Source organism: Chrysochloris asiatica, unplaced genomic scaffold, assembly GCF_000296735.1.
Source record: "Chrysochloris asiatica unplaced genomic scaffold, ChrAsi1.0 scaffold00072, whole genome shotgun sequence".
Taxonomy (NCBI): Eukaryota; Metazoa; Chordata; class Mammalia; order Afrosoricida; family Chrysochloridae; genus Chrysochloris; species Chrysochloris asiatica.
Window position 1 is genome coordinate 8,396,890 of NW_006408590.1, and position 24,544 is coordinate 8,421,433.

Sequence of the window (24,544 nt, forward strand, 5' to 3'; positions counted from 1 at the left end):
ATGATAAACTGGACTTTTGCTTATAGATGAAGTTGCCCAAAATTCCAACCAAAAGGAAAGGATTCTTCATATTAAGTATCAAGTTTGCCTTCTCAGTACACTGGGTTGATAGGGATGGGCATCTTAGACTTTGGCTATCAAAAATGGGAAGCTATAAAGGCATGAGGAGTCTTGATGTGGCACTGTGGGTTAATGCACTGGACTACATACAAAGTATGTTTGAACTGCAAGGTCTGTGGATCAAGCTCACCAGCTGCTCCTCAGAAACCCTATATGGGGTAACTATGAATCAGAACCAATTCAACAGCACTTAACATCAACAACAAATAAAGGTAAAAAGTGGCTGGTTAAGAAGCTTTCATGAGGGTGCTTAGTGTCTGAAAGAGAGGGGTAAAATAGAATCCTCATTGAATAGTTTTACTCTTGTCCAGGTGGGTCTGGTGAAAGGGGATGGGGGATGATAAGGATAGGATTTTATGATTTAATTGTGAGTAACTGTTATCAGGACTAATGGTGATTGCCACAACTGTAATTGTAGAAGAGGTGTAAGTGAAAGGGGGCTGCAGTTAATCTGTCAAAACCCTATGACTATCAAAAGAGAAGAGAATGAGTGGAACATGGGATCCTAACCAGAAAAACGGTGACAACAGAGAGGGTGGCAGAGGGGATGGCATAGAGAGATAGGGCAATTGCGGTGTGACGGAGGGCAGGAGGCTGGATTGCAAAATGTGCCCTTTGGTCATTTAAATGAATATGTATATTCAGTGTGGTATGTGTACATCAAAAAAAGGGGGGAGGCAATATAGGTTAATACTGTTAACTGATGGTACATGGAGGGGACAGTAATCATTGCAATGATTTATTGAATGCAAAACTGATGATCTACCCTGTAAACCTTCACTCAATTCATAATAAAGCTTAGAAAAAAGATATACAAATTACAAAGTAGTGCATGAGACAATGTACTATGGTATTTATCTTCTTCTGGTTATCTGCTGTCAAGTACATTCCCACTCATGTGTGCAGAGTAGAACTGTTCCATAGGATTTTTCAAAGCTTCACTGGATGTTCTGATGTTTTCTGAGACATCTTGGGTGACTTCAGATCTCCAACCTTTCAGCTGAGCATTTAACATTTGTATTACCCAGGGATGCAACAATATTCATACCTGTCTTTCGGTTATGGTTAAATGCAATTAAGTCTGACTCATAATGATTCTGTTTAGGGTTTCTGAGGAACGGCTGGTGGGTTTGAACCTATTGCAGATAGCAGTTCAATACTTATCGCACAGCACCACACCAGACTAGGCATGATAGGGAGCCATGGTAGTGAAATAGTTAAGCACTTGGCTGCTCAGCCTAAAAAGACCCTTAAAGATTATAGCCTACGGGGAGGTTCTACTGGATCATACAGAGTTGATATGAGTTGGAATCAAAAGAGAAGGGAATCCTCAAGGTAAATGTGAAGAAAGAACTTGATCTGTGCAGCTGACTTAGAGAGCAATGGGTTCAAATTTGAATGGAAGGATAGAGCCTCTAAAAAAATGAAACTGGCAAAAACGGGGCAGTTTCTTTTAGATGAATGTATGGGTTGTGACAGGAAATGACTGACACGCACATTTTTTGTCTTTCAGTTACATTTTCTTGAAGGATATCTCAATACTATCTTTCAAAGTTTTCACTGCTTTCTTATGCCTGTAATAAGCTTTACTTCAAGGACTCTATTTTATTCTATGAATTTTCTATAGCCTCTGGGTTCTAATTTTTTGAATTAATATATTTTCCTTAACAAAGGGTATTGCCTGAGTTTCTCTGAGTTCTTTTCATGATGCTGTTTGTTTAGTCTGTATTTCATTTTGGAGACTTTTCTTCAATTGTCCATTGATTCTTGACTGACTGTTCATATTTAAGAATGAGGTATTCAAAGCTGGTTGAAAGATTTGTAAAACAGTGGCCTTCATTATTGGTTAATCTAGTTGGCTTTTCCACTGGGAGAATTTAACAGTAGCATCTCTACTCTTTTCTTGGGTAGACTAGTTTCCCCAGAAAAGAATCATCCATTCTCTGCTTGAAAGTTATAAGCCTAGCTGACCTCTGAACAGGGAAAGTGGGATGGAGGTCTTACCATTCAGTATTTAGACTCTTCATTCTGTTTTCAATATAATACTCCCAGTGGTACGCTGGGGGTGTGTGGGAGGGGGAGCAGATTTGCAGCATTTGTCAATTTCTTTAGTGCTAAATACTCCCATCATGTTCAGGTCCAAGCTACTGCCGATGTAATAATTTCTTAATATCTAACAATTAGACTTCACTGGTACAAGCTGCCTCCAGCACACCACTGGACCCCTCCTATCTCAGTTGTCCTGTCAAACTTTCCAAAGTAAACTTTTAATTTTTTGCCAACTAGGAGAAAGGCACTGCTTACTTGTACAGGGTGGAGAAGAATCTTGGGATGCAATGGCTTATACATATCTTCAAGTTTGGGCTTCAGCTGCATACCCTACTTCCAGAGGCACATGATGCAATTCCTGACCATTTCTGTAGCTTTGGCTTCAGTTTCTACTTTCCATCATGTACTAAGTAAATTACCAATTGTTCTGCATGTTCCCACTTTAACAATTTTTTTGTTTGTTTCTTCTCACTATTGTCTCGTCATTCTGGATTTATGTCCTTCAAATAAATGTCATTTTATTGCTGTTTCAGAAGGAGGTAGAAGTGATAGTGTATGTTCAGTTCAACCAGAAGACCTGATATGCAATATCTGAATTTGGGGAATTTATTCATTTAATAAAATTTAATGAACTTCTGTGTGCCAGGCACTATTTTAAGTTCTTGTGCTATAACAGTGAAAAAGAGAGGCAAATATTACCACCCTCATGAAGTTTATATTCTATTGGAAAATTGTTTGATACTACTTGGATCTGGATTAACAAATCAAAAAGCCATCTCTGTAAAAAATGGATATTGCGAAATGCTAAAATAAAACCATTTGTTAATGGTTTAATTTACCAAAACCTAATTATCTTTATTAATACTAAGCTATGAATCATAATAGAGAATACTCTCTATAATGAGAATTTAGGTCTCCATTCTCCAAATTGTGCTACTAAAAAATATAAAACAGAAGACAGCATGATTGCAGAGCACTGGAAAATAGCAAGCCATTATCAAGAGTAATGATCCCTTTTAGTACAGGTGGAATTAGAATGCTTCTCAAGAAAACACTTGAGCTATCTACACAGTGCAAACCTCAGCATCAGTTAAACATTAATATTTTGTTGTACTATATATCAGTGGTTCTCAAATACTAGTCTGCAGATAAGTACTGATCCGTGACAAAATTTTCACTGGTCCATGGCAAAAATGTCAATATAAGGTCATCAAATATATTTTCTTGCAAAGAATTGTCTTTTCTTCTGAGATTAAGTCCTTAATATACTTTTTTTGTTAAAATGTTCTTTTAGAAAGTGAAAGTGATGGTGGAAGATTATTTATTCTTAATGTTCTTACTTATCAAAATAAAAAGCTGGCAACTTTGCCCTGTTCTTACTAATATTTTGAAATTTTACTGCATGAAATAAAGATCATCTATATCAAGAGGATCCCTAGTGGCACAGTGGTTAAGTGCTCAGCTGCTCACTGAAAGCTTGGTTGTTTGAAACCACCAGCTGTTTCATTGGAGAAAGATGTGGTAATCTGCTTCTGTACACATTGCTGTTGTTGTTAAGTGTTGTGGAGCTGATTCTGATTCATAGCAACCCTGTATAGGGTTTCTGAGGCACAGTTGGTGAGTTTGAATTGCCAACCTTGTGATTCAAACTGACCTTGTGGTCCAGTGTTTAACCTACAACACCACACCAGGACTCCTTAGAAACCCTAAAGGGTAGTTTTACTACTCTGTCTTATATTTGAATAGCAGAGTCAACTTGGCGGCAAAGGAGCATAGGTGGCACAGTGGTTATGAGCCTGACTGCTAATGAAAGGGTCATCAGTTCAAACTTACCAGTGGCTCTGAAAGGTCTGGCCATCAGCCCCCATAAAGATTACAGTCTGGGAAATCCTCTGGGATTTCCTGTAGGGTTGCTGTGAATCTGAATCAAATTAACAGTGTACAACAAATTATCATCAAGGCTCAAAAAGTAATTGTGGCTAAAGAGGAGAGACATTTGGATTATCTAAGATGTTGGCAGTCATAATTACAAGATCCTGGAACCACATTTATAGTCATCATTATCTCAAAGAAAAATACGACTATATTTCTATGATTACTGCAGTCCAAAACTACATAAATGCTGAATTTAAAGTTTATCAACAGGCAATTTAAGAGTTGCAGTTTTAATATAGCTGATCTAACAAAATTGGTAGGTCTCATAGATCAAGGAAAAGCATGTTAACAGTGTAATGTTGCAGAAATAGTGCTGGATTAGAATCAGAACAAAAACTGAATCCTGGTTTTGCCACTGATTCTACTAAGTCTTTAACTACATCACTTAATAGTTGTTGTTTTTTTCTGACATTAGTTATTTTGTAAAATTAGCTAATCTCTGATGTCCATCCTAAAAAGCTAATGGAGGGGGAATACTTGCTAATCAACTGGACCTTTAGAGAGTTGATTATTTTTTTTAATACTTTATTTATTCATTGGGGTACATAAAGGGGTTAAGGAGAAGGAGGGGTTTGACTCTGGAACATCTTCCTTTTCTAGAAGAGGAAGGTCTAATGCCTACAATAGTTTGGAAAGGCATGAGAAATAAGAAAGGCAAAATTCTCTTTACATGAGTGGTCATAATCCATCAAGGGTGAAGAGATAAATCATCCATCGTTCAAGTTAAGTTTGGTTCTGTTCAATGCTGTGGCTTCTGCCAGGGCAAACTATATAATTTGTGGGGTTTCAGTGCAAAATGATAAAAGGTGAGGAAAAAGTGCCATTAAAGGTACTAAAATATTACACTGTTCTTTCTTTCCACTATGTTTCTCTCTGTCACAGTGTTACCATGGTAAACAGGTAACTTCCAAGGGACTGTAACTTTCAAGAAGGAATACACTTAATACCTGGATTGGAGTTAGGCCGAGGCTCACCACCATATCATACCCCAAAATGCTATACAAGCACCCAATCCCAATCCCCTCTGCTGACACCTATGCTACCATCTGAGGTTGAAGGGCAACAACAGAACATAGGCTTTTATCCACCAGTATGACCCAGTCAACCATCAAGCAGCAGTTTCAGGGCAGGAACTGGGAGGAAGAGGTTAGGTAGAGTAGGCAGGGTCTAGAGCACCAAAAGATCCAAGAGATGGTAGCTGTGAAATCATCCAGGGCAGGCAGAGGAAGACAGGACCATGACTGCAAGAGGACCAAAGTCCCCAGGTCTTGTGCTACTGTCCTCTTGTTGTTTTTGTTATGTGCTGTCAAATCAGTTCCTACTCATAGTGACTCTATGCACAATAGAACTAAACAGTGTCCAGTCCTGCACCATACTCACAATTTTAGTTATGTTTGAGCCTAGTGCTGCAGCCACAGTGTCAATCCATCACTAACCCTCTACTTTACCAAGCATGATGTCCTTCTTCAGGGTGTGATCCCTCCTGATAACATGTCCAAAGTACGTAAGATGAAGTCTCATCATACTTGCTTCTAAGGAGCATTCTGGGTGCACCTTTTTCAAGACAGATTCGTTTATCCTTCTGACAGTCCGTGGTATATTCAATATTCTTTGGCAACATCATAATTTGAATGCATCAATTCTTCTCCAGTCTTCCTTATTCCTTGGCAAACTTTCATATGCATATAAGGACACTGAAAACATTATAGCTTGGGTCAAGTATACCTTTGTCCTCAAAATGACATCTATGTTCTTTAACACTCAAAAGAGGTCTTTTGCAGCAGATTTGCCCAATAAAATTGTTTTGATGTTTTTACTGATGCTTCTATGAGCATTGACTGGGTATCCAAGTAAAATTAAATCCTTGACAACTTCAATTTTTTTCTCCACTTATAATGACAGCATTATTGATACAGTTGAGAGGATTTTCATTTTATTTATGTTGAGTTCTGGTAGCGTAGTGGTTACGAATCGGGCTGCGAACCTTAAGGTCAGCGGTTCAAAACTACCAGCCGCTCCGCGGGAGAAAGATGAGGCTTTCTACTCCCGTAAAGATTTACACCCTCGGAAACCCTGTACAGGGTCGCTATGGATCGGAACCGACTCGACGGCACTTAACAACAACAACAACATGGTCCATAGTGAAGGCTGTAGTCTTTGATCTTCTTCAGTAAGTACTTCAAGTTCTCCTTGCTTTCAGCAAGTATGTTGCAGGATGTTAATGATTTTTCTTCCAATCCTGATACCATATTCTTTTTCATGTCATCCAGCTTTTTGGACTATTTGCTCAGCATATAGACTAAGTATGGTGAAAAGACACAACCCTGATGCATACGTCTCCTGATTTTAAACCATTCAGTATCCCTCTTTTTCTGTTTGAACGTCTGCCTCTTGGCCTGCATATAGGTTCTTCATGAGTATAATGGAGTGTTCTGGAATTCTCATTCTTCACAATGTTGTCCATAGTTTGTTATAATCCACATAGTCAAATGCCTTTACAAAGTCAATAAAACACAAGTAAACACCGTTCTAGTTTATGTTCTGTTTTCAGTCAAAATCCATCTGACATCAGGAATGATAGCCTTCATTCCAAGTCCTCTTCTAAATCAGGCTTGATTTTCTGGCAGCTCCTTGTTGATGTACTGCTGCAACCATTTTTTAAATGATCTTAAGCAAAATTTTATTTGCATGCGATACTAATGATATTTTTCAATAATTTCCACATTCTGTTGTGTCACCTTTCTTTGAAATGGACACAAATATGTATCTCTTCCAATAGACTGGCCATGTAAGCTGTCTTCCAAATTTCTTGGCATAGACTAGTGCTGTATCAATTTTTGAACAAACATTTTGATTGGTGCTCCATTAATTCCTGAGACCATTTTTTCCACCAATTTCTTCAGTGCCACTTGGACTTCTTTCTTCAATACCATCATTTCTTGGATCATATGCTACCTTTTGAAATGGTTGAATGCTGATCAATTCTTTTTGGTGCAATGACTGTTTATTCCTTTCATTTTCTTTTGATTTCTGTCCTATATAGGACTTATTTTACAAAATATAAATTCAAAGAATTTCAAGACAGTGACTGCATATTAAACTCTAACCATGGAGTCCTTGTGAGTGTGGGGCCCTGTGCAGCTCCACTGGTTGTATACCTATGAAACTGGCTGTGACCTCTACTGATGGTGGTCTTTACATGGGAATTAGTGTTGTTTTCTTTGAAAATATTCAGCTTGGTCCTGCCTCCTTTGATACCAAGAACCCCTTCAGAATAGCAGAAATAGCTTTCATTTGCCACCTCAGTGGAACATTCTCTAGGTCCCTCTCTGATTTGGACATTCTACTGTTTGGTTCAGTAGCACCCAGGGAAGTTCCAGCCCTTCCACTACCTCCAGCTTCTCTCTTCTGCACTTTTCCAGGATTATGAAGTATTGGAACAAGCATATTATGTTTCAAAACCTACTTGAAATTACTCCAAATTTTTTTTAATTTAATCAAAAGATTACTCCAAATTTTTTTCACCTTGAAATTTCCAGACCAGAAGGCATCAGTATGGTGCTGTAATTTCAATAACCTCATATGCATGTGAAACCTGGACAGTGAATAAGGAAGACCAGAGAAGAATTGATGCTTTTGAGTTATGGTGTTGGAGGAGAATATTGAAAGTGCCATGGCTGCCAAAAATACCAATAGATCCATTTTGGAAGAAATGCAGCCAGAGTGCTCCTTGGAGGCCAAGATGGCCAAACTTTGTCTCTCATACTTCGGACATATTGTCAGGAGGGACCAGTCACTGGAGAAGGATGTTTGGTACGGTAGAGGGTCAGAGAAAAAGTAGAAGACTCCCAACAAGATGGACTGGCCAAGTGGCAGCATCGATGGACTCAAGCGTGGCAACAGTAGTGAGGTTGACCCAGGATCAGGCAGTGTTTTGTTCTGCTGTGCATAGGGTCACTATGAGTCGGTACCAGCTTGATGGTACCTAACAACAACAATGATGGTGCTGTAGGATCAGCACTGGACTGCGAACAACAAGGTCAGCAGTTCAAACCGACCAGCTGTCCCTCAGAAACCCTATACAGAGTCACTGAGTCAGAGCCGACTTGATGCACTTAATAACAACATGTTATTCTTGGCACATTCCCAATTTTTAAGAAAACATGTCCAATTCTTCCACATAAACTTTTCACATTTCACTCTAGGTTTCTACATCTCAAGCATCCTATCCAAAGTACAAGATGTCAGTCTTTCTTTGTACTTCAATCTTTACAAGGGATTCTCATGAAGAAAATATATACCCTCCCTTGGAGAGGTAAAAGAGAAGCCTCTTTTCTTGAACACTCTACTGCCAAAAGAATCCTGTAACTTCTTTCCTTCCATAATTATTTTCTTATATACTTCCACTCCTCACTTATGGGCATGATTAGGTTACAAAGACTAGGCTGGGCTGTACATTATGTAAACTCAGCATTATGAGAAATGTGCGCCCACCTGATCTTATGTGCTGGTGACCCTCTCTGCACCTGCCATGCTCACTGCCTCACTTCCTCACCATGCCTTTTCCACCACTGTGGAATCTACAGGGAGTGGGAGGTGGGTGGGTAATTGTTGAATGTTGTCTGATGCCCACTGCCTTTGGCACCTACCCTGGCAGGGACCCCGTTTGTCTTCCATCTGCCCAAGCCCTACAGTCTACACAGTCTCTCCTTCCTTTGCCTCCCCTTTTTGCCTCCCTTTAATGACCTCCCCAGCACCTCCATGCTCTCTGCAATCCTTGACCTGGTGTTGTCATACCATTGCACCGTGTACTCCATGGCCAGACCAAGACTTCTCAAACAAATGGGAGAAGGCATTCTACAACCTGTCGGTCACAATTACTCATGTGGCCCTGTTGTCGCTGGGCCCACTGGTATATTGTTCACATTGGTTTGTGGAAGAGGCAGCCCTGAACCAGGCATAGACTATGGAGCCCAGCCCATCAGAGGTGCAATCTGAGAATTCTTTCAAAGTTTTGGTAAATGTGAAATGTCAGATATTTCTAGAGAAGTATACTGAAGAAAGGATACACTGACTGTTGTGGTAATACAGCCAGTTGTCTCAAATTCTTGTAAAAAGGGATAGGACCCCAACTTCTGGAAGCACACTAATTGCTTTCTTAGAATGTAGTAATACTTATTCCCTTTTATTTTCAGTTTCAAGAACAAAATTCTAAAATAAACGGAAAAAATCTCATTCATCCAGTTACAAAATAAAATTTGATATTTGATAGCATTTGCAATTTAACTGGTAACATCAATGTTGAAAAAATACATTCAGTATTTTATACATTAATGCCAAGTTGATGAAGGAGACCAATTTTACCCCTAAAATTGAAAATAATCTTCCCAAAATTGGAAAAATAAATGCAAATGAACAGGTAAAACTTATTAGATGAAAATCAACTGAAGAAAAATAAAACCTGATTATTTTCTTTTAGCACCTTCAATTCTGCCTTCATTTCAGTATTAGCTTGAGTCTGTTGCTGAAGTAACTGCTGCATATGTTGAAAAGAAATGATGACATTCTTTAAAAAAAAAAAAAAAGAATGAATATTATATATCAGTTGGAAAACTTTTAAGATAGATATGTTTCTAAATTCATTTTTCAAATACATTTTCTTATTTCCAAACTCATTTTCTTTATAGTCTCAAAACTGTAAGAATCAGAACTTGATGGGACTGCCTTGTTTTTCTAGAACTTGAAAATTTTCCATCTTTGACAGGGTGCATTCACCACTTTTCTACCTCTCTCCATTAGTGGAAAACATTTGACTTTTCTTTCTTTACAGAGGTTCTGACTTTTGCAGGTTTTATTGTCATTTAATTTTAGTACTTAAGTACTTTCAGTCATATGCTACTAATTTAATGTATGAAATAATTTATAGTACATTATTTCCTACAAAACATTGTTCTAAGTGTCCCTCAAATAATTAACAAAGTTTTTTGAAATGGAATCCAAATCCTGAGACACTACTGAAAATATGAAGAATTTAAAACTATAATAAAATCTATTCACTTCCATAACAAATTTCAAATAAATCACTATTATAAAATCACAGTACAGATGGACCAGGATGTCATGGCATGTATCTGGTACCAAATGTTTTCTTTCACACACCATTTTTTCTGTTTTTGTGGAAGGGTCATAAATATGAAATAAATTCAACTAAGAATATAATGGCCTAAACAATCCTGCACTAAGCATCTATATATTTCAATCTTTATGCAGGGGTGGGAAATATCCATGGGCCACATAAGGCTTACAAAATCATTTAGTCTGGCCCTGCTAAAGCAACTGCAGTTCCTATCAACATGTTGTTGCTGTTGTTAAGTACCATGGAAACTGTTCCAACTCATAGCCACCCTGAATAGGAGTGGAGGGTAAATTTGAACCGCCAACCTTGTAATTCAAACCAACATTGTGGTCTGGTGCTTATCCTATAGTGCCAGACCAGGACCCCAGCCATCACATAAGGGGTGAGCCAAATAAATGTTTGACCAAATACAGCAAACTAATTTTAAAATTGATAGTTTTTGTATGGCCCATGAATAATGTTATAAATTTTGGCAGAAAAAAATGTTCCATCCCTGTGCAAGAGTGACAAACTATCAAGAAAAAATTACTAAAATGTAATGGGGAGTATATGTGGGGCTTGATTAAAAAGGCACATGTGTCCATTCAATGTACATTAACTGAGTGTGCACTGTGCTGGGCACTGACCTACACAGAATTCCATTTGTTATTTACTTGATTTATTCCTTACACTCCCCCATAATTGGCTTTCAAAATATGTCATAATCGTTTACCTGCTTTTCTTCTTGAATATGGGCAATCTCTTCATTAATATTCTTATTTAATTCCAATTCCTTTAAAAAATGAATTACTTAAAGTTGTTAAATTCAGCAAATTCTGCAGTCAAGTCAATGCTCAAAAAACTTGGAGTGACAATCTATTCTTACCCTAGAGTACCCACATTTGTTTGCAGTGGAAGTAGTAACTCCACTGAACTGAAGAAGGCATTAGATGTCCAGTATAAGGGTGCAAACTTTTAAATGTTAATGTTAAAAATTGCATTTCTTGTCTCCAAAAACTGTTCTGTAGATACTATTATATCACAAATTATGGGATACCATATTAAAGTGAAACTAAAATTATATAGACAAATTTTATTGTTCCAAAGTTTTGCTAAGACCAAATGTTATCTAATAATTTTAAAAAGATTAAATACTGATTTTTCAAACACATATTATCCACATATAGCAGGAAATTTTTGTGTTAGAATCCTAAAATTTTTCTAAAACCAATAATATAATAAAAATGAATACATTTAATTAAATACCATACTGAGTTGTTCTTGAAGTTCTTGAATTTTCTGTTCTTTAATTGTTACGTTGATGTTTTCTTCTCCCATCTTATACTGACATGTGACCTTGGACTTTATCAAGTCTGAAGATACTTTTTTTAGTTCCTTTAATATAACATATCAAACAGACAATTCAGTATATTTAATCTAAATAAGGTATGTTCTCGACAGTTTCAAAAGTCCATCTTTAAAATGACAGTTTGCTTGTTGTGGGTTAATGCGCTGGACTGCAAAGTCGGTTTGATCTCAAGGTTGGCAGTTCAAGCTCACCAGCTGTTCCTTGGAAAACCTATACAGGGTTACCATGAGTCAGAACCAACTCGACGACACTTAACAACAACATCATATTGTATATATGAAGGTGATACTACTGGCCCATCAAGGTCTAGTTTCTCTATTTCTCATGTAAGATTCGCCAAGATAGGAATACAATCTGTGACTATGAAATAGCAAAGCCAGTCATACAGAGACAGGAGATATATCTTGGATCTTAAAAAGAGGGCACTAACTTAATGAACTAACCAACCAGAAATAGAGTATTTTAATTTATTATTTATTCAACAAACATCTTCTAGGGTAAAAAGATGATAAAAAAGAATTCTCACTTAAGTTTATTAGCATCTGAAAAGAAAAAATTACATAATAAATAATTACAGCCAGTTCCAGACTCCATTGTAAGTCAATTCTGATGTAAGCTAAATACCTCATTTTTATTTTATTTTTAAAGTTTTCATTATTGTTGCCTTTTAATTATGAGTATCTTTTAAAATCTGATTTTTACTTGTCTTTGGGTGTTGGAAACATTACACACAAATTTACAGATATATTTAAAAACATACATAAAAACCAAACCCATTACTGTTGAGTATAAAACACATATATTGTAAAATTTTACTCCCGTGATGAAGAGTTGGACAGTGTTGGCATTTTGTCAGTTGAGGTAATCATTTCACTTAAATTTATGGATTATCTGGATTATTCCTCAGAATGAGAATGACATTTCTAGACAAAAAAAATCAATGAGCATTGTCTGTTCAGCCTTTTTTTTCTTCATATATTTAGCAGTAACATCCATTGCTTTCTGAATCTGCCTATTCACTTTAGTAAAGTGCTTAGTTCTATGGTCCATGTTTTGAAGTAACTAGAGCTCCAATATAGTTTAGAAAACTAAATCTATAAAGTAGTTTTTCTAAGAGTAAATCATGAAATTGATTGTCCGTGAGCAAATATATGAGAATGATAATATCAGCAAATTACATATTGTTTGAAGTGCCTATTACTAATGATAAGATGTATAAAACAAAAACAGAGGGTCATAAGTGCAGATTGTCATTAATTCAAATATGCCGTAAATCTAGGACTACCTGTACTGTAGTATAGGACTTTAAAAGAAGCAAAAAGGAAAAAAAAAAAAAAAGAAGCAAAAAGGAGAAAACCATTTTGTTGATGGCATCCAGAAGACATTACACGAAAAGGTGATAGCTGAACTGAGTCTTTAAGGATGTTTGCAAAGAGGACCAAAAAAGTGCTATTAATTCTAGGTAAAAGGTTCAATAAACACAAATAGACCAAAACATGAAAGAGCATGGTATTTTTCAGGGAAATAGAAAGAACATGACATATCCGGAGCACTGAGAGCAAGGAGGGAGGGATAGAGCATTGTATTCAAATATTGAAAAAGTTAGTATGCCAAGTCAATGAGCTTGAATTTTATCCTATGTTATTGTTGTTTGCTATTAGTTGCCTTCAAGTCAGTTCTGACTCATAACAACCCATGTACAATTGTTCAATCTTGCACCATCCTCACAATTGTTAATGTTGCTGCCACTGTGTCAATCCATCTCCTTGGGGGGAGCGGTGTGTGTATTCCTCTATTTTGCTCACCCTTAATTTGCCAAGAATGATATCCTTCTCCAGGGACTGGTCCTTCCTGACAACATGTCCAAAGTACGAGAGACAAAGTCTTGCCATGTTCACTTCCAAATAACAATCTGGCCATACTTATTCCAAAACAGATTTGTTTATTCTTCTGGCAGTCCATGGTACATTCAATTATATTCTTCACCAATATCATAATTCAAATGTATCAATTCTTCTCCTATTTTTCTTATTCACTGTCCAGCTATCATATTCTTATGAGACTACTGAAAATACTGTGGCTTAGGTCTGGCACACCTTAGTCCTCAAGCTGACATCTTTGTTATTGCACACTTTGTTGTTGTTAAGTACTATTGAGTTAGTTTCAACTCATAGCGACCCTGTAAAAGGTTTCCAAGTAGCGGCTGGTGAGTTTGAACCGCCGACCTTGTGGTTCAGGCCGACCTGGCAGTCTAGTGCTTTATCCCACTGTACCACACCAGGACTAAAGAGACTGCAACAGATTTGCCTAATGCAATACATAATTTGATTTCTTTACTGTGGCTTCTATGAATATTGTGAATCCCAGTAAAGCAAAATCCTTAACAACTTCAATCTTTTCTCCATTTATCATGATGTTATCTATTGGTCCAGTTGTGAGAAATTTTATTTTTTACATGAGGTGCAATCCATACTGAAGACTAGAGTCTTTGATGTTCATTAGTATATACTTAAAGTTCTCTACATTCCCAGCAACAAAGGTTGTGTCATCTACAGATCACAGGTTGTTAATAATGAGTCTTCTTCCAATCCTAGTTTCTCAGATTATTTGTTCTAGTTTCTCAGATTATTTGTTCAGCAGACAGATTGAATAAGTATGGTGAAGGGACACAACCTTGGCACACACCTTTCCTTTGTATCCATTGTTCTGCTCTAACAACTGCTTCTTGTTCTATATACAGGCTCCTCATGAGACAATAAAGTATTCTGGAATTCCTATTCTTCCCAATGTTATTTATAGTTTGTTATTTTCCACACAGTTGAATGCTTTTTCATAGTCAATAAAACACAAGTAAACATCTTTCTGATATTCTCAGCTTTCAGCCAAGACATATCTGATTGTAGCAATGATAGCCCTTATTTCATGTCCTCTTCTGAATCTGGCTTGAGTTTCTGGCAGCTACATGTTAATGTATTGCTGTTTTGAATTTTCTTCAAAAAAAAATTGTATTTGCATGTGATATTAGTGAAATTGTTCAATGATTTCTGCATTCCGTGGGCTCACCTGTCTTTGGAATAGGCACAAACATGGATCTCTTCCAAAAGGTTGGCCACGTAGCTATCTTCCAAATGTCTTGGCATATACAGAGTGAACACTTCCACTGCAGCATCAGTTTGTTGAGACCTTTCCATTTGTATTCCATCAGTTTCTGGAGTCTTGGTTCATCAATTCCTTCAGTGCAACTTGTATATCTTCCTTTAATATCAGAGGCTTTTGATTAAATGTTATCTCTTGAAATGGTTGAATGCCAATCTATTTTTTTTGGTACAGTGACTCTGTTTATTCCTTCTACCTTCTTTTGATGCTTCCTGTGTTTTTCAATCTGGAGTCCTGGTGTCTTTCAACAATTTACACATAGAATCTTTCAATATTGCAACTCAAGACTTGAATTTTTTTCTTCAGTTCTTTCAGCTTGAGAAATGGTGAGCATGTTTTTCTCTTTTGTTTTTCTAAATCATGTCATTGTACCTTTCATTTTAACACTTCCTTATGCCTTTTGAAATTTTCTTTTCAGCTCTTTTACTCCAACATTTCTTCCATTTGCTTTAGTTACTCTAAACTCAAGAGCAAGTTTCAGAGTCTCTTATGTATGATATCCATTTAAATTGTTTCTTTGTTCTTGTGTTTTTAAGAATCTTTTGCTTTCTTCCTGCATGATGTCATCCCACAGTCATCTGATTTTGCTCATTAGTGTTCAGTGCATCATATCTATTTTTGAGATTGTCTATAAATTCTGGTGGAATATTCTCAAGGTGATAATTTGGCTTTCATAGACTTGTTTTACTTCTCATCACCTTTAAGTTGAAATTGTAAATAAACAATCAATGGTCTATCTGGCAGTTAGCCCCTAGCATTTTTTTTATTGCTGATATTTAGCTTCTCCATGGTCATTCTGCAGATGTAGTAGATCTGATTCCATTGTATTCCATCCAAGGAGGGCTATCCAAGATAATCATCATCTATGCTGTTGGGAGGATTTAAAAAGGTATTTACAATGAATTAGTCACTGGTCTTGCAAAATTCTATATGTAATCTCTAATTTTTCTATCATCAATGTTATATTTCCCAACTATCAATCCTTCTTTGTTTCCAACCTTTGTATTCCAATCACCAGCAATTATCAATGCATCCTGATTTCATGTTTCATCAACTTCATAATGAAGAAGCTGGTGAAATCTTCAATTTCTTCATCTTTGACATTAATGATTGGTGCCTAAATCTGAATAATTGTTGTATTACGTGGTCTTCCATGTTGTTGTTGTTGTTAGGTGCCATTGAGTTAGTACCGACTCATAGCGACCTTAAGCACAACAGAACGAAATGCTGCCTGGTCCTGGACCAACCTCACAATTGTTGCCACGCTTGAGCTCATTGATGCTGCCACTTGGCCAATCCATCTTGTTGGGGGTCTTCCTCATTTTCTCTGACCCTCCACCTTACCAAGCATATCCTTCTCCAGCAATTGGTCCCTCCTGACAATAGGTCAGAAGTATAAGAGGCAAGGTTTGGCCATCCTGGCCTCCAAAGAGCACTCTGGCTGTACTTCTTCCAACACAAATCCATTTGTTCTTCTGGCAGCCCATGACACTTTCAATATTCTCCTCCAACACCATAACTCAAAAGCATCAATTCTTCTATAGTCTTCCTTATTTACTGTCCAGTTTTCGCATGCATAGGAGGTTACTGAAAATATCATGGCTTGGGTCAGGTGCACCTTAGTCCTCAAGCTGACATCTTTACTCTCCAACACTTTAACGAGGTCTTGTGCAGCAGATTTGCCTAATGCAATAAGTTGTTTGATTTCTTGTCTGCTGCATCCATGAGTGTTGATGGTTTGTCCAAGAAGAATGAAGTCCTTGACAACTTCAATATTTTCTCCATTGATACGAATGTTGTTTATTGGTCCAGTGGTAAGGATTTTTGTTTTCTTTACATTGAGATGTAATCCATACCAAAGCTGTACTCTTTGGTCTTTATCAGTAAGTATTTTAAGTCCTCTTCACTTTCAGCAAGCAAGGTTGTATCATCTGTTGCTAATGAGTCTTCCTCCAATCCTGATGCCACATTTTTCTTCATATAACCCAGCTTCTCAGATTATTTGCTCAGCATACAGGTTGACTAAGTATGGTGAAATAATACAACCCTGACACACACCTTTCTTAATTTTAAACCATTCAGTGTTCCCATGTTCTGTTCGAACAACTGCCTCTTGGTCCATGTACAGATTCCTCATGAGCATGATTAAATGTTCCGAAATACTCACACTTCACAATGTTGTCCATAGTTTATCATTGTGTATGGATATTATCTTATCACTGACAGCATTTTATTTCAAAATACATCTTGAAATATTCTTTTTGGTGATGAATACAATTCCTCTTCAATTTGTCATACTTGTCATAACAGATCATATAAATGTCCAATTCAAAATGGCCAACACCAGTCCAGTTCAGCCCACTAATGCCTAGGATATTGATTTTTATATGTTCCATTTCATTTTAGATGACTTCCAATTTTCTTTGATTCATACTTCCTGTATTACACATTTCAATTATTAATGGATGTTTGCAGCTGTTTCTTCTCATTTTGAGTCATGACAATGAGCAAACGAAGGTCCACAAAGCTTTACTCCATCCACATCATTAAGGTAGAATTAACCTTGCGGAGGCAGTTATTAGTTCCCAGTCACATCTGAATGCTTTCTAACATGATGGACTCATCTTCTGGTATTTTACCAGACAATATCCTGCTGCTACCCATAAGGTTTTTACTGGTTATTTTATTTTATTTTTAGAAAAAGATCCTCATGTTCTTCTTCCTACTCTATCTTAGTGTGGAAACTCTGCTGAAACCTGTTGATCATAGTTGACCTCGCTTGTATTTGATCTAACAGTGGCGTAGTTTCTAGTATTACAACAACACATAAACAAGCCATCACAGTACAACAAATGGACAGATGCATGGTGGAATTTCAAGATAAGCACATGCTAGTCTATAGATATACAGAATCAAGGAGTGGAAGAAGCTGGTTTTTCAGAAGTCTGAATGGTCAACAATGTCCTCTTAAATGTATGACTTAAAATAGAGAAGACAGAAAAGAAGAAACTTACGTGAATAAATTGCTTATGCTTTGATATTATCAGTGTAGTGGTTAAGATCACAGCCTCACAGCCAAAGTTATCTGAGTTCCAATCTAGCCTCTATTTTCCTTGTTGTGTGATTTTAGACAAGTTACTTAATTTCACTCTGTCTCAAGCTCCTCTTCTTTAAAACAGAGATCTTTTTTTTTTTTTCAAGTTAACAAGTCACCTGGCATATAATAGTCCATGCAACAAGTATTTCCTGTGTGGCTTCTTGTTGTTGTTATAAAATGCCATCAAGTTTGTTCCAACTGATAGTGACCCTGTATAGGATTTCTCAGGCTGCAAATCTTTGTGGGAGCAGAAAGCCATATCTTTCTCCTGCAGAGCCACTGGTGAGTTCAAACAGCTGACCTTGTGGTTGATAGCCCACTACTTATCCTACAGAGCCTGTGTGGCAGGCACTGTTAATTATTATTACTACTAAGGTGAACCCAAGGAATTCTATGATAGCTAAATCTTCAGTATGATCCAGAATTATTTCCCCTATGTATAAAATAAGTTATTCTGAAGTCTTAATAAGTGATATAAATAAGTGATATTTATAAGTGAATGAATAAGTATTTTAAGAATTAAGATTAATTCTCTTTTTTACCTTATAACAAGATTTCCTTATAAGAGATTTCCTACAGAGAATTCCTCTGGAAAGGTACCATGTTTTATACTTAGTTTAACATTCTATAACACTTTGATTAATATTTATAGTGTTGTTGTTAAATGCCATTGACTCACTTCTGACTCACACAGACCCTGCATAGGGTTTCCAAGGAGTGGCAGATGAGTTTTGAGCCACTGATCTTGTGGTTCAAACCAACTTTAAGGTCCAATGCTTATCCTATAGCTCCACACCAGTAGGACCTCATTTATAGCATCATATAGCATAATGTCAAACTTCATCTAACAGACATCTTTTATACTCAACTGATTTGTGAGTATACCACTGCTATGTTGTTGTTGTTGTTGTTAAGTACCGTGGAGTCAGTTTCGACTCATGGTGACCCTGCACAGGGTTTCCGAGGCTGTAAGTCTTTACAGGAGCAGAAAGCCTCATCTTTCTCCTGCAGAACCACTGGTAGTTTTGAAATGCTGACCTTGAGGTTGGCAACCCAACTCGTAACCACTTTGCTATAGGCTTTAAAATTATGCATACCTTACTTCACAAAATGGTGTTTCTAAAAACTTGCTTTCAAGCTGCTATTTTGTATAGTTGGTGATTTTTAAAAGAAAACAGAAAACAAATTTCTGAAATTTAAAGTTTTATGTTGGGTTTTCTTAAAGCAAGATACACCTTTATGAATTAAATAAAGATTCAAGTCATTTAGAAAATGAATTATTAGATGGTTTGTGTTATACTAGCGATGCATATAATTTGCTCTAGGTTTACTCCTAAGCCATAGTGCCCTATTGATAAAAGTCAATTAACCTAAAAGACAGAAAACCAGCATGATGATAACAAAAATAAGAATTAAGAATTTTTAAAGTCTTTTTGTTTTATAAATTATTTAATCTGGAAAGCATAATAAATTAATATCAGAACCCTCCGTAAAATGGTTTCCTACTTTAAAAATGCCTTTGATTTCATAGTCTTTATAGTCTTTTAGTATCATGAACTTTTAGTGCATTGTCTGTTTTCTAAGCATTTTATTCAAAGCTGCTAATGCAGCAAATAAACAGCACATGCTTTGATCTCATTAAATGACAACTTATAGTCCTGAGAGTCATAAATACTGTGCTCTTTTCTTCCTCACCCCTCCTTTTTTGGTATGGGGTAGTCTGTTTAATATCACTCTCTCCTTAAGCACTCTGACGTTTACTCAGACAAATAGCAGAGGTTATGAATGCTGCTCACAGACAGTATCGGGAAATCTTCATGATTGCCATAATGGAGAACCCGGCATTCAGAACTGTAATACCTAGTTCTATCTAACAATTAAGTTTGGTCTGTTTAACTTTTCTCCTCAAAAAAGAGGAATTCCATCTTATCACATACCAATAACTTAACTGTTCTGGACAAAATCATACAACAGCATAAAAGAAAAATGAAAATTATCTTTGGGAAAATTAATGATTAGAAGTTTTAAATAAGTGATACAACCAGTGTTACTAGGTTCTGGAAAAAAAAAAAAAGGAATTCTTCCTAAAGTTAAAACCCAAAGCTATATAAATAGTATGAAACACAAATGATCACTCCTAGAATGTCTGAAGTATTAAAATTTGGCTCTTACAATGTATTTTTAAATTTCCATCCTTTTAGCTGCTCAGTCTCTGAGTAAGAAGTCTCAAAGGTAAGAAGACTCTCTTGCTGTACCCTCTGTACAATCTCTCTTACAAGAATTATTTGGTAGTATGGTCGCTAACTGTAATGCCTTTCAGAGTGAAAGAGGCCACCATTGCATGCATATCAATACATTTAGGTAGTCCTGGTCAAAGTGCCAACACCTAGGAAAAAGGCTAGTGTGGTCAAGAGCAAATACCATTTCATGAATGCATAGAAAGAGACTATACCAAGACCCTACTCCATCTATAAGTCAGAGTCTTAAACCATATATTAAACCATATATCTATTCTATTACAATGAAATCTTTTTGTTTTTATTTCATGCAAAAAAAAAAAACAAACATAACAGTACAAAAATTTGAGGTATAATCTTTTCATAATATGAAGGAAATAAAGAATGATGAATCCGTGAAACATCTCATAACATGGATAAACATGGACAACATTGTGCTGAGTGAAATTAATTAATCACAAAAGGACAAATATTGGATGCGACCACTATAGTTAAAAGTCAAGAAAAGAAACTACAAGAAACATTCTTTGATGGTTACCAGTGGTGGGAGTACCACTCATCTGTCAGTTTGCCATCTTTGGTGGCTTGTGTGTTGCTGCGATGCTGAAAGCTTGCCACCAGTATTTTCAATGCCAACAGGGTCATCCATAGTGGACAGATTCAGTGGAGCTTTCACAATAAGACAGAAGAAGGAGAGGCAGACTACCTTTGAAAGCTTAGCCTCTGAAAACCTTATGAACAGCAGCAGAAACATAAAATGCCAGAAGGTGAGTCCCTCAGGTTGGAAGATATGCAAAATACAATTGAGTAAGAGCTGCCTCCTCAAAGCAGAATTGACCTAAATAACGGATGTAACAAAGTTTTCAGGACCTTCATGTGCTGATGGGGCACAATTCAAAATGAGAAGAAATAGCAGCAAGCATCCATTAATAATCAGAACATGGAATGTACAAATTATGAATCTAGGAGAACTGGAAGTCATCAAAAATGAAATGGAACACATAAAGATTGGTGCTGTAAGATAAGAATTGGACCGCAAGGTTGGTTTGAACCACATGGTTGGTGGCTCAAAGTCACAAGCCACTCCTCAGAAACCCTATACAGGGTTGCTATGAGTCAGAACCGATTCAACAACACTTAACAATAGCAACAGTGAGTTGAAATGGACTGATACTGGCCATTTTGAATCTGACAATCATATGGTTGAGAATGACTAATCAAAGAGAAATTGTGTCATATTCATCACCAAAAAGAGCATTGCAAGATCTATCTTGAAGTACAATGCTGTGTGTGATAGGATAATATCTATATGCCTACAAGGAAGACTAGTTAATACTACTATTATTCACATTTAGGCACCAAACACTGAAGAATTCTACTTCTTTGGGAGTCCTGGTATAGCACTGTAGAATAAGCACTGGACTGCTAACTGCAAGGTCAGCAGTTCAAATCCACCAGCTGCTAGCTGCTACTCAGAAACCCATACAGGGTAACTATGAGTTGGTACCGACTTGATGACACTTAACAACAACAATCACCACTAACGTCTTCAGTCTAAAATTGCTAAAACATGCATTAAGATATACTGATAATTACTGGTGATTAGAATGCAAAAGTTGGAAGTAAAAAAGAAGGGTCACTGGTTGGAAAATATACCCTTGATGACAAAAACTATGTTAGAGATTGCATAATAGAATTTTGCAAAACCAATACTTATTCATTGCAAATACCTTTTCTTTTTTTTTTAATAACATAAAAGTTAACTGTATGTTTGGACCTCATCAGATAGAAAACATAAATATCAAATTGACTATATCTGTGGGAAGAGACTGTGGAGAGGTTCAGTATCATCAGCCAAAATAAGAAAACAGACCATCAATAGCTCATTAGCAAGTACAGGCTGAAGCTGAAGAAAGTTAAAACAAGTCTACAAGAGCTAAATTATGAACTTGAGTATATTCCACCTAAATTTAGAGACCATTTCAAGAACAGATTTGATGTATTAGACATTAATGACAGAAGACAAGAGAAGTTGTGGGATAACATCAGGAATATCATACATGAAGAAAGTATGAAAGAAAGAAAAGATCAAAATGGATGTCAGAAGAGACTCTGAAACTTGTTCTTGAATCAAGAAAAGCTAAAGTGACTGGGAGAAATGATAAAGTAAATGAGCTAAATAGAACATTTCAAAGGGCAGTTTAGGAAGGTAAAGTATTACAGTGAAATGTGCAAAATCCTGGAGAAAGAAAACCAAAAGGGAAGAATACACTCAGCATTTCTCAAGCTGAAAGAACTAAAGAAACAACTTGAAGCCTCAAGCTGCAATACAGAAGGATTCTAAAGACAAAATATTGAATGATGTAGGAAACATTAAAAGAAGATAGAAGGAACAGAGTCACTGTACTAAAAAATTGGTCAACATTCAGCCATTTCAAGAGATAGCATATGAGCAAGAATTAACGGTTTTGAAGAAAGAAGTCCAAACTGCACTGAATGTATTAGTGAAAAATAGACTCCAGGATTAACAAAATACAGTTGAAAGGTCTCAACAAACTGATGCAGCACTGAAAGGATCTCACTCATCTATGCCAAGGATATGTAAGACAGAGCTACCTAGCCAACTGATTGGAAGAGACCCATATTGTGATGATTCCAAGGAAAGGTGACCCAACAAAATGAGGAAATCATCATACAATTTCATTAATATCATACACAAGCAAAAATTTTCTAAAGATAATTTTTAACTGATCACAGCAGTATACCAACAGGTGGTTGTTGTTGTTGTTATGTGCCATGGAGTCGGTTCCAACTCATAGCGACCCTGTACAGGGTTTCTGAGGCTGTAAATCTTTATGGGAGCAGAAAGTCTTATTTTTCTCATGTGGAACAGCTGGTAGTTTTGAACTGCTGACCCTGAGGTTAGCAGCCTGATTTGTAACCACTACACTACCAGAGATCCTTAAACCAACAGGTAGCTGCTAGAAATTCAAGCTGAATTCAGAAGAAAACATGAAATAAGGGATAACATTGCTGATGTCAGATATATCTGAAAGCAGAGAATACCAGTAAGATGTTTAGTTGTGCTTTATTGACCATGCAAAGGAATTTGATCGTGTGGATTTTAACACATAATGGAGAACATTTAGGAGAATGGGTATTCCAGAACACTTAATAGTGCTCATGAGTAACCTGTACCAAAAGGCAGCCATTTGAACAGAACAAGGGGATACTGAATGGTTCAAAATCAGTAAAGGTGGGTGCCAGAGTTGTAGCCTTTCACCACACTTATTCAATTTGTATGCTACACAAATAATCCAAGAACCTATATTATATGAAAAAGAATTTGGTATCAGGATTAGAGGAAAACTCATCAACAACCTGTGATCTGTAGATGAAACAATCTTATTTGCCAGAAGTGAAGAAGACTTGAAGTATTTATTAATGAAAATCAAAGACCATAACCTTCAGAATGGATTGTACCTTAATATAAAGAAAACCAATATACTCATAGAGGCTATTAGTACATGTGTATTTACCTTTCCAATATATAGCTGTGAATGTGATGGAGTGTGCAGGGGGCAGTTTGAAAACTTTATTGACCTTGTTGTTGTTGTTAAGTGCCATCGAGTTGGTTCTGACTCATAGCAACCTTGTATTGGGTTTCCAAGGAGTGGCTGTTGAGTTTGAATCGCCCACCCTGTGGTTCAAACTGACCTTGCAGTCCAGTACTTATCCTTCAGTGCCACGCCAGGACTTCATAGGCCTTCTTAGATCTTGAAGGAATGAGTCACTGAGTCTGGAGGCTCAGGACCATGGTCACAAGGGACACCAAGATCAATTGGTGTGACATAATCCACAAAGACAACATTCCACAATTACTTTGGTGAGTACTAACTGGGGTCTTAAAGATTCACAAGTGGGCATCTAAGGTGCAATTATTGGTCTCTCCTTATCTGAGGAAAGAAGAATGAAGAGTGAAGAAAATCAAATACGTATGGAAACCATTAATGCAATAGACTAATGGACTTCGTGACTATCAATCTCCATGAACCTGAGATCAGAAAAACTAGATGGTGCCTGGCTACAACTACCAACTGCTCTGAAAGTGATCACATTAGAAACTCTTGGACAAAGTCGAAGGGAATGTGGAACAAACTCAAAACCATTTAAAAAAAAACCAGTACCAGACTGGTTGAACCCCTGAGTTTTGGCCCTTTAGTCACCCTTCAGGTGTGGAAATGAGCTCACCTTCTTGGCTCAACTTTTGGCCAAACAGTAGATAGGGAAGCAATAACACTAGTGAGGTATGCATACCTTAGAATAACCAATCATTTTAGATCAGAAGGGCAGCATTTACCCAAGGACAAAATTCAGAAGGGTTAGGAAAAAAGGTGAAATGGAAACAGGAAACACAGGGAGAAAGTGGGATGAGTAACGTTGTGAAGATTGCAATCACTGAGATA

The 24,544-nt window shown here is 36.8% G+C and overlaps 1 protein-coding gene across 1 annotated transcript in view; it reads right to left on the bottom strand.

Annotated features, from left to right (window-relative positions):
- CCDC73 (coiled-coil domain containing 73) overlaps window positions 1–24,544 on the bottom strand; it is a 173,584-nt gene that overhangs the window by 57,645 nt on the left and 91,395 nt on the right. The window contains 3 exon segments of the mRNA XM_006864869.1: window positions 9,566–9,670; window positions 10,953–11,012; window positions 11,486–11,614. Coding sequence (XP_006864931.1) covers window positions 9,566–9,670; window positions 10,953–11,012; window positions 11,486–11,614 — 294 coding nt within the window.